The sequence below is a fragment of the Schistocerca piceifrons genome, chromosome 2 (assembly GCF_021461385.2).
Source record: "Schistocerca piceifrons isolate TAMUIC-IGC-003096 chromosome 2, iqSchPice1.1, whole genome shotgun sequence".
Lineage (NCBI taxonomy): Eukaryota > Metazoa > Arthropoda > Insecta > Orthoptera > Acrididae > Schistocerca > Schistocerca piceifrons.
In genome coordinates this window covers 213,315,591-213,330,594 of record NC_060139.1, presented here as the reverse complement: position 1 = coordinate 213,330,594, position 15,004 = coordinate 213,315,591, and the positions used below count along the sequence as shown (strand labels likewise).

Here is a 15,004-nt window from a genome sequence, read left to right as displayed (position 1 = left end):
CCCTTCACCTGGTTCAGATTCATTGATGGTCATCTTTGTGATCTCGATTGAGGGTGAAGACATCCCATCCACATTCCTACAGAATCTCAACACCTTTTCCCCATTCACTTCACCTGGTCCTCTTCATCCAACAAGCCACCTCCCTTGATGTTACTGATGTGACATCAGTAACTCTGAACATATCAAACTTATCAACCACCAGAAATACCTCCACTTCAACAACTGCCATTCATTCTGTACCAAGAAGTACATTCCGTACAGGCTAGCCACCTCTACTACTGCATCTGCAGTGAAAAGCACTCCCTCTCCAAATACACAAAAGGCCCCACTGAGGCCTCCACAGGCCCAAAATTATCCTATAAACTTTGTACAGAAACAGATCTCCCATGCCTTCTCTCTTGAGTCACCTACCACCTCCCACATCCCACTGTCCCGGCACAAAGGAGCATTCCCCTCGTGACTCTGTACCACACAGGATTGCAGCAGCAGAATCACATTCTCTGTCAGGGTTTCAATTACCTCTCGTTGTGCCCTAAAATGAGGAGTATCATACCAACTACTTGTCGCGCCCTTCCTGGTGGTATTCTGCCATCCACTGAACCTATGCAATATCCTTGCCCATTCCTATTCCACCCCTGCTCCCAACCCCTTCCCTCATGGCTAATATGCCTGTAATAGATTTAGATGCAAGATCTGTCCTGTACATTCTCCCACCACCACCACCACCACCACCACCACCTACTCCAGCCTGGTCACGAAGATCACCCATCTTATCAGAGGCAGGGTTAACTGTGAAAGCAGTTATGTGATCTACGAACTAATCTGCAATGACTGTGCTGAATTCTACGTGAAAATGAAAACCAGCAAGCTCTCTGACCATACGAATGGAGAGCAACAAAATTTGGCCAAGAGAGAGCTGGACCACCCAGTAGCTGAAAATGCTGCCCAGCACCACATGCTTCATTTCAATGATTGCTTTACAGCCTGTACCATCTGGATCCTTCCTGTCACACCAGAGTTTCTGAATTACAATGGTGGGAACTTTCCTTGCAATATATCCTATATTCTTGTAACCTCCCTGGCATCAACCTTTGCCAGTCTCTCTCTTTCTCCCACCTATTCCATTCCCTGCTCCCACTCCAGCACTGCACACCCACACTCACCCACTAGTCTCTTCCCTGTTTTTACCCTTCTCTCCTTTTCTGCTCTCCCCCCTCCTCCCCTCTATCCAATCCCCTCAAAGCTCCCCATTGCACTTAGCAACCTTATTCTGTTCCTACCATGCTACTGCATGCTCCCACAACCAGTACTACACTCTCCCTCACACTCTCCCTCACTCCTATCCAGCTATCCTTTCCCCTCCTCACCCCAACCTTATCCTCCTTGTATCACGCAGATAGCTCCTCCATCAGGCACAGTTGTTCGCAGTCCGGCATTGGTGGCTAGTGACAGTGGTTGTGTGTGTGTGTGTGTGTGTGTGTGTGTGTGTGTGTGTGTGTTTTAGAAGAAGTTGTTTTACAAAAGATCATGTGTACAGCAGACTCTGTACCTGTCTGCGATTTAACATCTCCTCTTAATGTTGAGAAGCAATCTATCATTTCCATAATAAAGTCTGCATTTTCAATTTTTGAGCAGTTATCCTCTTTTAGCATTAGGCAATTCAATTCCAACTTTGAGACAAAGATGAGTGCGAGTTAAGGAGGATTGGTGTCACTCAAGGTGGGGGTTATTAAATTCTTTGAACCTATTGTCTTACTGTAAATGTAACTGCTGTTCAATTCATTATAAACAGCACTGATGAGAAAAAAGAACTGCAACACCAACAAGGAACTGTGTGACATGAACAAAAGTTGGTGTGTGTCTTTCTACATCTGAGATGATACCTATTCAAATTTCGGGCCAGTCCCATAAGAGTGGCGTTTGTAGAACCGTTCTGAAGATGTAAATCATGTTTGCCTGAAATACACACTGTACCGGTTATGAGTTTTAGTTACTTCCGAGAGTGAACGTGCCGAGCTGTAGATAGTCCAGAATGCCTTCACAATGATAAAGATACTATTATCAACACCTCACCAAGTCTGAACAAGGTCAGGTAATAGGGCTATGAGAAGCTGGATGCTCTTTCAACAATACTGCAGAACAACTTGGTAGGGATATAGCAACTGCAGATGATTGCTGGCAGCAGTGGTCATGGTAATGTATACTCAGAAGAAGAACGGGTTTCAGACAGCCACATGGCACTATCAAAAGGGAAGACCATTGTGTTCGGCATATGACTCCGGTGCATCGTACTTCACCGGCAGCAACAATCTGAGCAGCAGTTGGGCACAACAGTAACACAACAAACTATTACAAATCTGTTACTTCAAGGACAACTCCGTGCCAGATGTCCTGCAGAGGGCATTCCGCTGACACCAAACCACCAGTTTGCGATTTCAGTGGTGTCAAGTGAGAGCTCATTGGAGGGCAGATCGAGACCCATTGTTTTTTCTAATGAAAGCTAGAGCCTCAGTGCCAGTGATGGCTGTGTGATGGTTAGGAGGCCAGTTGAGAGCCTGCAACCATCCTGTCTGCATTCTGGACACAGTGGACCTACACCTGGAGTTAGGGGCTGGGGCGCAATTAAGTATGAGAGCAGGAGCACTCTCGTGGTTATTCCATGCACCCTGACTGCAAATTTGTATGTCAGGCTGTCGATTTGACCTGTTGTGCTGCCATTCATGAACAGCATTCAAGTGGGTGTTTGCCAACAGGTAACATTTGCCCACATACTGCTGCCGTAACCCAACATGCTGTAAAGGATATCACCATGTTGTCTTGGGCCACTGATTCAGCAGGTCTTTCTTCAATTGAGCATATATGGGGCATCATCAGACGACAACTCCAGCGTTATCCACAACCAGCGTTGACTATCCCTGTATTGACCACCCTAGTGCAACACCCATGAAACTTCATCCCACAGACTGACATCTACAACCTGTAGAACACAATGCATGCACACTTGCATTAAACATTCTGGCTGTTTTTATTACTGCACCGGCATTTGCCATTTGCAACGGCTTTTCTCGTGCTTACATTAACCTGTGATCTGGCGATGTTAATCCGCTATTTCCTGGGCTAGCCTCTGTGTCTCTTACCTTCAAGTTCCTTGTAAAGCCATTTAATAACTGTTCTCATTTGATCTATCCTCTTTATATGGCCAAACCATGTCAACCTTGGAGTGATCTCTCAGTATTTGTTGGCATGGCTGATTGATGATATACTTCCAGGTGTTCGGTTGAGTTGTTTCTATTTTATGCACAATATTTCAAAGACCAATGGTTGAGTTGAAATATTGTGCACAAAACTGATACAACAACTCAGCCAAATAACACCCACAAGCACACCATTAGTTCTGTCATGCTTTATGTTTTCATATAGTGGTTGATTCACTTGTGCTTTTTTACACTCTTAATTCCATATCTCATTTATTCTTCCAGACCTTTTTAAGCATTGACCCGAAGAATATCATTTCTTCGGCCTGGAGACTACCACTGTCTCTACTGTTGATGGTAGAAGTTTGAAGGGCATATGTAATGCTGGCAAAAATATGCCTAATAAAGGGTTTTCTTGGGTCTTACAAGAATTGGTTGTCCCACTCCTGTTCTAAATGTACTGCTGATTTACATGCCAGTCTTAGCATCTACAGTTACAATACTATCAAAGTACTGAAAGTAGTAAACTGTTTCTGGCTTCTCTCTATCCAGATTGTTGTTTACATGTAATCTTTGTTTGGTTTGTGACATCACACCTGTTTTTGTGTGGTTGATTTTTAGGCCAAACTGCTTTAGTTGGTGGTTCCATGTGTTTAATTTCTGTTGCATTACTTCTGTGCTTCTATGCATAACATCAACTGCAGAGCAAACATGTTGCATTCGTATGGGCTTTTTGTTTCCTCTCTTCTTCATTTCATCCATCACAGTGATGAAAAGGATCTGTAACAATGCACCGTCCTGAAAAATGCACCATTCTGTTGCACCCTTGTGCTTGTGTGAAACAAGTCAGAATAGCCATCTCTTATCTGGATGTAACTCTGGCAGTGGGTGTACAACACATTTACTTTGCTGAAAAAGAGAGAACACATATCTCCTTACAAGGCATTCCCATCATTTGCCCTGAGGTGAGGTGTCAATCTAGAACGATAAGGATAATGTCTTTTCCTTTTTCCCAGTATTTTTCTGTTATCATTGTAAAGCCAAAACTGCGGTGTGTTGTTGTCTAAAGCCATTCAAGCTGTTGTTCAAAGATGTTTTTTAAACAGTATTCAATATTTTTCTACATAAATTTAAGTCCGGAGTGTGAGTCCTCTATAGTTGTCATACTTCTGCCCCTTTCCTTTCAAGAAGACAATAACTTTTATCCAATCTATTAGGACTTTCCAAATGGTGTTTACTAACCTATACTATACAGCTAGTGGAGTCCACAATTTCCAGCAGATTTGATAATTTTTGCAGTATTTCATCTATGTCTGATGATTTGCCTTTGTTCATGCTCTTAAAGGCATTTTCCTCTTCAAGACAGTGGCATGTAACTCCTCTCTTTCTCAGAGTTTCTGATTTTCCTATTTCTTTCTCTATCAGTTCTATTTTAACGTACCATATTTCTGTGAATATAGGCCACACTTGAACTCTTTAACACGAGACTTTAGTAAAAAGTAAATCTCGAATATAGGCCACACTACTAAATTTATGAGAAAGTTCACTTCCATGGTACACTGAGTTGCACCTCTCCTCTCCCTCCCTCCCTTCTTCAAATCCTGCATAACTAAGAGTTACACTTCCAACTCTTCATGGTCCTCATTATCACCGTTTTCATTAAGAACATTCAGATAAAGCAGGCACTACACCTCCAATTATACGTACTACTACTACTACTACTACTACTACTACTACTATGTACATGATACACACACTGAATTATGTTGGCAAATCTGTAAAACAATCAAGCAGCACTGAGTAATATTATGCTGTGTCTTTGGGCCTATACGGAAATGAATAGGCATGTAAAAGAAATACTTCACCAATGGAATTTTCAGTTCTGTATGACTGAGTTTGGCAATGTACCCAATGAAATTATCTGTTTATCGCAGAACTACAATAGCAAAAAAACTGCCTCAAGCTTACGAAAACAGTCTGACATTTTTCCAGCATTACATTATCCAACGTTAGTGCCACATTTTTTATTTACATTCCCAAACAGGGAATGCAGACCAATACCAGTCAATTTTGATATGTTGAACATTGAAAAGTTTTACAGCAAATAATGTAGGGGAACATAGGGTGCAAATATGTACATGTGGTGCTGAAAAGCACAGTGATGTTTAGCATTGACGACAACTGCCACTGAATTTGGCTTTTAATTGGAAAATCCTCCCCAAGGGAGAAACTTCCCCAGCTGATATTACTATAACAGCCGTAACTTTTAACAGTACTAATTTCAGCTCACAACGTATGTGTAGGTGTCATTTTGAAATTGACAATTTATGATCTAAGAACAAAAATACTGACTACAGGCCACACCATGATTTGTCAAATAAAAATTTGAAACAGAAGAGTGGCCTTTCTTCACACAAATACAGTATCTTTGTACAAAATAATACTTCATTTCTTTCTGTTATGTCCTCATGTTGTCATGTAACAGCTCCATTTCTTTCTCCACAGCTTTTTTCTTTTTTGAGCAAATGTATTCCCATGACTATGTACAGCAGTCTCTTGCTGTTTTTGGTCTTCTTGCAGTTTCTCAGAAACCTCTGTCCAACAGTTTTCTTTTTCAAATCAGTCTTCATTCTTCTCTAGTTTTTATTTAATTCTTTAAGCCCACCTATGTTCTTTTCTGCACCTTTCTAGTTCTCCTTATATATCTCTCTCTCTCTCTCTCTCTCTCTCTCTCTCTCTCTCTCTCTCTCTCTCTCTCTTTCTCTCTCTCGATTACGCACTGACAGGAATTTTGTCCACTTTTCTTCTCCAGTTGCCAATTCATTTCTGGGTAACTCTTCACAAAGTCTTCTTTTAATATTTCTTCCATTTCTCAGATTTTTCCAATACCCATATTTTTATTTTTGGTTTGCACCTTCTTCCTACCTAACCTTAATTCTCAGAGTGACACTAAGCAGTCTGTGACTGTCAAAATTTCCACATGGAGAACTTTCGCCTCTGTGAATGAGGCCTGGCTTCTTCATTATTAGAGATGACATTACCAAAGATTTCTGTTACCCATGGCAAATATACCCAGTGGTTTTGTAGCTAGATTATTTCCTCAAATAGGTGTCCCTAATTATGAAATTAATCCTCAGACAGATGTCTAGAAGGTATTCACCTTCTCTGTTCCTGGTTTGAAAGCCACTAAGGGACAAGTGAACTTTCATACCATACCTGGTCCTCACCAACTTGGACTTTCAGATCTTCCAATTATATTGTCTTCCTGTATAAGTTCTTTCACATCCCCAATCTGTTGATTGCATGCAGTGCGTAAACCTGAACAATAATCAGGATCTCTCCATTTACCTTTCTTCATTGTTTTAACTATTGTCTCTTTGACATATGCTACATCACAGATATAATCTGCACTCTTACTGACAAATTCTGCACCATTACATGATCCTTTGTCTCACTCAGTCCTAAGACCTCATTCTTCCTTCTTTCCATAATATATTATAGTACTAGAATGAAAAATGCTTTCATTGCAGAAAAAAAAGGTGACTATGTCCTGGGCAGAGTTAGGAATATAAAAGACATTTTGACTTATCTGGCAGCTACAAAGACATTTAGATCACAACATCTAAACACGATTGAAGTTTTTCAGTTGTTGTATTAGTACCTATGTCATTTTACATAACACATCATGTGAAGTACAGTAACATGACATATGATGTCATTCATGTAAGATGACACACGCCATCATGTCATCCAACATTTCATTTGTCACGTCGTACAATATGACATGGTGTGTCATTGAAGTTTAGGAAACAATCTTCCCCACTTGGAGATATTTCCTATTATAGGTCCTCACCCACTCCTATTGTAGATGTGTTCCGCTCCCCAGGAGCACATAAATGTGTGTGTATATCTGTTTTTACACCTCTCAGGTTTGGGAGAGAAATGGTCCCATCAGAGTCTATGCAGTCAATTCATGAAAGAATTACATTTTACATTTAGCTAGACTTTAAACCATCATATCTCTACAACGAATAAAGAACATTGGACAAAAAAAGTATCATTTTTACCTTTATCAATTTATCTATCTTCGTGCTAAATTCAAACAGATTCATAGAAGTTAAGTACAGAAGTGGTGCACTTCAAAAACCTCCTAGAAAAATGTGTTTTCTTGTAGATAAAATGCAAAGCAAGCAAGATTCTTTCATACAGTTGAAACTTAACTTAAACCCAAGTACAATACACTGGTGGACCAAATTCAAACAATGAATCTTGCTCCAGTGTGGAGTTATTTAACGGTGACTGTTTTTGCAATTTTAGCTCCATTAAAATCTTTTTCAAAAGCAATTGATTGATTCATACAATTTGCATGGGCACCAGCTAGAATTCATCATTCAAACCTTGCTTAATATACTGTAACACAGCTACAGTAAGATGTTCGAATGGCTATACAAATGGCCAGGGGTCTGGGCTAAACCAAAACAGGAACCGAGTAGAAGACCCCATCCAAACCACGATTCTAAGTGTGGTCTTTTAATACATATTTGTTACAACACTGCCATGCTGCAAAAATATACCACACCATGCCATTTGATTCCTTTTATCAAATTAATGCCTACTCCATTTTCTCATAGGCTCTTCTGACAGCTTCGGAACTGTCTGTCTGAAGTGCACTAGTTAGTAATTCTGGCAAGAGCAGACAAAGACAGTGGTCGAGTGTGTGAGGTGTGCTTGCTTGTGTGTCTGCTCTCCATTCTTTTCTGAAGAAGCTTTTGGCCGAAAGCTCTCTGAGTAACAGTCTATTCGTTGAACCTGCCTACAATACACTGTGTCATCTTTATGGTGAGTAGCAATCTACCCTTTTCATAACTGTCAACATTACAACCTGAAAATTCCATTTATGTAAATAAAAATTTAAATGCTCATTTGCTCACGAACTTATATCCCAGAAAGTTCTTCATAGATTCCTTTGGAATTGTTGCATTTGAATATGCTTGTCTTTTATATACCTGCGGTGGAGTGCCAAATATTGTGTGTGTGTGTGTGTGTGCGCGCGCGCGCATGTATAGTTAATAAAAATGTAATATGTATAATAGATTTATACACCTTATGGTGCCCCTGGAATACTCTCTTTCAAATTCTAAGGGTGGCAGGGGTAAAATACAGGGAGCGAAAGGCTATTTACAATTTGTACAGAAACCAGATGGCAGTTATAAGAGTCGAGGGACATGAAAGGGAAGCAGTGGTTGGGAAGGGAGTAAGACAGGGTTGTAGCCTCTCCCCAATGTTTTCAATCTGTATATTGAGCAAGCAGTAAAGGAAACAAAAGAAAAATTCGGAGTAGGTATTAAAATTCATGGAGAAGAAATAAAAACTTTGAGGTTCGCCGATGACATTGCAATTCTGTCAGAGACAGCAAAGGACTTGGAAGAGCAGTTGAATGGAATGGACAGTGTCTTGAAAGGAGGATATAAGATGAACATCAACAAAAGCAAAACAAGGATAATGGAATGTAGCCTAATTAAGTCGGGTGATGCTGAGGGAATTAGATTGGGAAATGAGGCACTTAAAGTAGTAAAGGAGTTTTGCTATTTGGGGAGCAAAATAACTGATGATGGTCGAAGCAGAGAGGATATAAAATGTAGATTGGCAATGGCAAGGAAAGCGTTTCTGAAGAAGAGAAATTTGTTAACATCCAGTATTGATTGAAGTGTCAGGAAGTCGTTTCTGAAAGTATTTGTATGGAGTGTAGCCATGTATGGAAGTGAAACATGGACGATAAATAATTTGGACAAGAAGAGAATAGAAGCTTTCGAAATGTGGTGCTAAAGAAGAATGCTGAAGATTAGATGGGTAGATCACATAACTAATGAGGAAGTATTGAATAGGATTGGGGAGAAGAGAAGTTTGTGGCACAACTTGACCAGAAGAAGGGATCGGTTGGTAGGACATGTTCTGAGGCATCAAGGGATCACCAATTTAGTATTGGAGGGCAGCGTGGAGGGTAAAAATTGTAGAGGGAGACCAAGAAATAAATACACTAAGCAGATTCAGAAGGATGTAGGTTGCAGTAGGTACTGGGAGATGAAGAAGCTTGCACAGGATAGAGTAGCATGGAGAGCTGCATCAAACCAGTCTCAGGACTGAAGACCACAACAACAACAACATGGTGCCCCAAAGTTATATAACACACACATAATCAAATGCAATGCTGTGTCAAAATTTCAAAGGACTTTGTGAACAATTTTCAGAGATTTAAGATTTTGAAGAAAACTTTTACTTCTACACAAATAAAAATGTAAATGAACATTTATTCAAAATCTCTTATCTCCTAAAGTTCTTCACAAATATCTTTGAAATTTTGTCACAATGTTGCACTTTAATATGTGTGTGTTTTCATCTACCTTTTTGTAATATATATAATGCAAAGATGAATGTGTAATATTTACAGGGGAAACATAATTACCAAATATCTCAAAAGGTTCTTGACTGATTTACTTCAAATTTTTACACAATACTTTGTTGACTATTTGGACAGACACTGGTTACGTACTTTTAATGTATGTGATAGTTAAACATATGTAACATATAAAGCAGAAACTTTCTAACCAAAAATCTCAAAAGTACTTGACCAATTTACTTCTAATGTTTACACAAAATTTCAATAAACATATATACATGTTTAGGACATGTATTCGATATGTAATAGTGAAACATTGTTAGCAAACAGGAAAGATTTATTTACGGTTTATTGCCTTTGATTAGACTGCACTACTACAGAATTTGAATTTGCAGTAACAATAAACCAGGCTCAAGATTTGGGGGGGGGGGGGGGGGGGGGGGATAGGAGATGGGCAGGATGTGAGAGGAAATGGACACAAAGTGGAAAGGAGGACATCAACAAAGAGGGGGAGGTGGACAGAGATAGGAGGGAGAAGGAGATTAGGTCTTATAACCAATTCCCGTACCTTATAGAAATGTTAACTCCTTGTGCCAAGTTGGAAAATTAAAAATCGTCACTGATATCATGAAGAAACACAAAATTGTAATCATGGCTCTTCAAGAAATCAGAAACAGTGATCAAGGCCCTACGGAATCGGAGGGATACCGACTTTATAAAGGAATCCCTGGAAGAAAAATCATGAAAAACTGTCCCTTTGAAATCTGCAAATAAGACACACACACAATTATCAATACACATGCTTCCACCAATTAGAAAAATAATACTCTGAAGAACAAAGAAGAAACACAGAAATTTTGGGATCTCCTGGATCAAGTCTTGATCAACAGTCCTCAATCAAGCATAAAAATTCTCCTTGGCAACTTCAATGCTCAACTGTGGCAAGAAAGAAGATACAGAGATATCACTGGAAAATGGCCAGTACATAAATGGACCAAAAATGGTCAAAGGTTAACTGGAACTTGTAGAAATCCTAACTTGGTCTCAAAATCAACACGTTTTAAAAGAAAACCTCACAAATTAAAAACCTGGAAACATCTTGATTTCCGAAAGGGCAAATGACAACTGGACCATGTATGTATGGATGAATTTCACCATCGTGAAATCTCCAACATCAAAGTTTTAAAGGGTAAAGACTCAGGGTCAGACAACCATGTTGTGAAGATCAAAATAAAATTAACACCAATGGTAAAGAAAAGATCTCAGAAAAAAATTGGAAGAAAATTCGACCCAACCATCTTAACAAAAAATGAGGAATACACTAGGAAATCAGATGAAGGATCTATCAACTATAACACACTAGAAGAATTAACCACCAAATCAAAATCCATAGCAGAAGAGTTGGATCCAATAAATTCCAGGGAGAAACGTGTGGTGGAATGAAGAATGTGACCAGGCTTTAGAAAGAAGACACCAAGCTTGGATAAAGTACCAACCCCAAAAGTCTGAAGAATCACATCTATAACTAATTAAACAAAGAAAGTCGACCCATTAAATCAGCAGACAGACAAAACGCACACATCTTAAAAATACCCTAAAAAAGATAGAAGAGAACTTCCAGAAGAAAGTCGGGAGATTACTACAAAATGTTTGGGAGATATCTCTCAGCTTAAGTGTTGGGGACTCATAATTTTTAAGATAAGTCAGGAAAGTTGGCACATAGTAATCAAGAAAATGCAAAGATCCTTGCAGAGACCTTAAACAAAATTTTAAATTGTGGTGACCCACTGGAAAAATTTCAAGTAGACACTGAAGCACCTATTTTAACCACCCCAGACCTAATAGATCCTCCAACTATCAATGAGGTAGAGATCGCAATTCAGGAATTAAAAAATGACAAGGCATGTGGCAAAGACCATGTATTTGCAGAAATCTGGAAGAATACTGGAAAACCTGCAGTCACAAATCTCTACCAACATTTAATTGAAATGTGGATCACAGAGAAAATTCCAAAGCACTGAACCTCAGGAAAAACCCATCCATTATTTAAAAAAGGAGATAGAATAAACCCAGATAATTACAGAGGAATAACCCTTCTGGACTGCAGGTACAGCATTTTCTCTCGCATAATTTACAATAGGATCAAAAACATTCTGGAACCACAGCTTGGAGAATATCAAGGAGGATTTCGACCATACAAAAGCCGCTCAGACCAAATTCTTTGCCTGAAACTAATAATGGAGTATTACAAGTATAGAAACAAACAGTTAATCATCTCATTCATAGATTTAAAAAAATCATATTATAGTGTTCATAGACCCACACTTCTAAAAATCCTTAGAGCATATGGCCTCCATCCCAAACTGGTAAGACTCATTCCGCTAACTTTAACCAACACGAATTCAAAGGTCAAGTTTAGAGGAGAAATGTCAAAAGCTTTCACAATAAAAACAGGACTCAGACAAGGTGATAGATTGTCCCCTTTGCTTTTCAATGTGGCCCTCTACTACATCATGACCATCTGGCAAAAATAAAACCCATCTAAAATCAAAATTGGTGGGAAACCAGCAATAAGAGGAAACTGCCTTGGGTTTGCTGACGATTTGGCTCTCTTAGCCCTTGACATGGAAGAAGTTCATGTTCAGATCACAAGTCTCCAGAAAATTGCTTCAAAAAAATAGGATTACTAATATCCTCTGAGGAAACTGAAATCATGCCTATGAAACCTCTTTGCATAGATAAAATCTTCATAAATGACCAAGCAATTAACATAGTTCAACAATTTAAATATCTTTGAGAAATTATTTTGCACAACTTGGGTGAGAAAGCAACATGGATAAATAGAACCAACAAAATGAAAAAGGCACTATTTCTAACCTGGTCAACATATAATAAATTACAAAACTGTAACTCTCCTAGAAGCAACTTGCGCTTGTGAAACTCTGTTCCAAATAAAAAATGAAGAACAACCGATCAACTCCTCAAGACCGAACGAAGAATTATCAGAACATGCATCAATAAAAAATACCAGGTTGATGGAGTCTGGAGAATCCTCCATAATAAAACTGTCTATTGTGAGACTGACCCAATCACCAGCACAATGCAGAAGAAAAGAATCTCTTATTTCTTCCATGTCTTACAACTGCCTTACAACTGGATTTTAAAACAATTAGTGATGAGAAGGCTCAGAAAGAAGACAGGAGGACAGTGCGTCAGAGAAATTCAGCAAGATCTTGAAGCAGTCGGTCTCATAATTATTGATGCAGAGAACACTCTCCTTATGAATCATAAATTTCCAGCAGAAATGACGCACAGAAGATTGGTAGAGATTTCAGACAAGTTAAGAAAATTGCATTTGGAACGAATGAAAAGTACTCGGCTGAGTGCAAGAAGCAAGTAGTCCAATCTTCAAAAAGAAAGTGAACATGGAATGACTCAAGTGGTCCAATGTGGTCAATCAAGATAATAATAATAGAAATGTGTGCTTTCTCTTTTCTTTTTTTTATCAGACTGAGCCACAGCAATGCATGGCCGGGAATAGCTAGCTGTATCACGACATTTTAACATTTAAAAATGATGATCTGTCAGTTGAATTAATAAAAAAAATGATGCAATAATCTATGCAACCGTGTCAAGAATATGTTTTTTGTTACAAGAGGTAATTTTTAAAAATAATCATCATACAAACATTTAAAACCCAAGTTCTTGCTGCACTACACACAAAATAACACAGATGGAGATTTCAATTAAATAAGGCATTGTAAATAAAATTAAATTCAAGCAAAATGAGGAACAGAAATAATGAAAACTATGATGTGGATGAAAATATAAAATGATAATATGAAATTATTATCATCATCTTGATTGGCCACATTAAAATAATTAAATTAAATGCACAAAGATTTCAGAGAAACAAGAATGACAAGGACAAAAATTATAGCAAATAGAAAAGTTAATATGATGACTAAGATCGCATGACAAAGATTAGAAATTAAAAAAAACATTACATATAAAACAATGAAGTAAATAAAAATAAAACATTTTGATAAAGATTTAAAAATTAAAAAAGCCTGAAGCATGTGACGGAGTTCGAACCCACAACCTTTTGTACATAAGCCACATATCTTAACCACTAAGTTACGGCATCACTCTGCACAATGTGGTTATTTTTAAGGCTCTAGTTTGTACAAACCATCACATTAATTTCTTTTTCATCAATTTTTCATAAACAAAGAGCCCAATGGCAGCAAGATGTGTGAAGTCTTTCCTTCTCATCCCACACAGTAAGTCTCCCCTGACCTGCGGTTCTGGGCAACTATCCCAAAATCTACCCCTTTTCCTAAACCTCTCTAGTCCTTTTCCTTCACCCTTCTTCCTTGCCCTTAGACCCTGCTGCCTGAAGGAGGAGCCACTGACTCTGAAAGCTTGATAATCACATCAGTCTTTTATGTGTGTCCTGCCACCACTTCGTGAGTAGATTTTCTTATCCATCAAATTAAATAATTTTAACATTATTTTTCACAGTACTATTATAAGAATCTTGTGATATTTTAACATCTCTAGAACCTGCCCGTCTGAGCTTCTCATTAAGCTTAATTTCAATCAATTTTGAATGACTAAACACTGATATTAGCCTAAACAAGAAGTACTCCCACAAGTTTCAGTGCCCAATCAACCACACAATCAAAAAGCGGTTGGCATTCATCTGTTCGGCCTTACTCTGCTCAGCTCATATAGTCCCTTTTGTCTGAAGGAAAGTTTGTTTCTACATGCGACGAGGATTTCCCTGACAGAGACATCATGTACACTATGCAAGCATTCAGAAATCAACTTAGAATGTGTTCAAAAACCGACAGGAATGCGTTTCAAAGTCATATGAATAATTGACAGACTAATGAGCACTGGATGATAGTCGCTTTGTGAAACAAGGTTCCCCCCCCCCCCCCCCCCTCAAGAATATGAATTGCCCCTCCCCCTCCCCCTTGCTCTAGCATCCCCAACAATCATGAGAACAGAACAAGATGCCTATTCACATGTTAAGCATATTTTGTATGAATGTAATTTACTACTCACTGACCATTAGGTTGAAACAAATAAAAGAAGAACCTTTATGGAAGGGAATGTGGGGTGGCAAAATTACAAGCATAGAAACTATAAATAATGGATGTAAAACATCTCTTACCTCAAAGCTCTTTCAAGATCATCATTCCTTTGTTCCAGTTCTCTTGTCCTCTTCATCAGCTCTTGCTTGTGTGCTTCCAATTTTGAGAGTTGTGTATCCTTGGAATCACATTGCCTCTGTAACTGATCTATTCGATCCTGTGGCAGAAGTTAAGTACTGATAGACATAATATTAAAACTGGAAGAACATAAAATTACACCTTCACATGTATGACAATCAAAACTAGATACA

At 38.7% G+C, this 15,004-nt stretch overlaps 1 protein-coding gene across 4 annotated transcripts in view; it reads right to left on the bottom strand.

Moving 5' to 3' along the window:
• The window catches only part of LOC124777952 (nuclear distribution protein nudE-like 1-A), a 173,101-nt gene that overhangs the window by 92,516 nt on the left and 65,581 nt on the right, over positions 1-15,004 (bottom strand). For all 4 annotated transcript variants that reach the window (XR_007015811.1, XM_047253512.1, XM_047253510.1 and 1 more), the window contains exon 4: positions 14,774-14,910. Coding sequence is in view for 3 of the 4 variants with exons in the window: in XM_047253512.1 (XP_047109468.1) it covers positions 14,774-14,910 (137 nt within the window). In the remaining variant the exon portion in view is untranslated. The remainder of the gene's footprint in view (positions 1-14,773; positions 14,911-15,004) is intronic.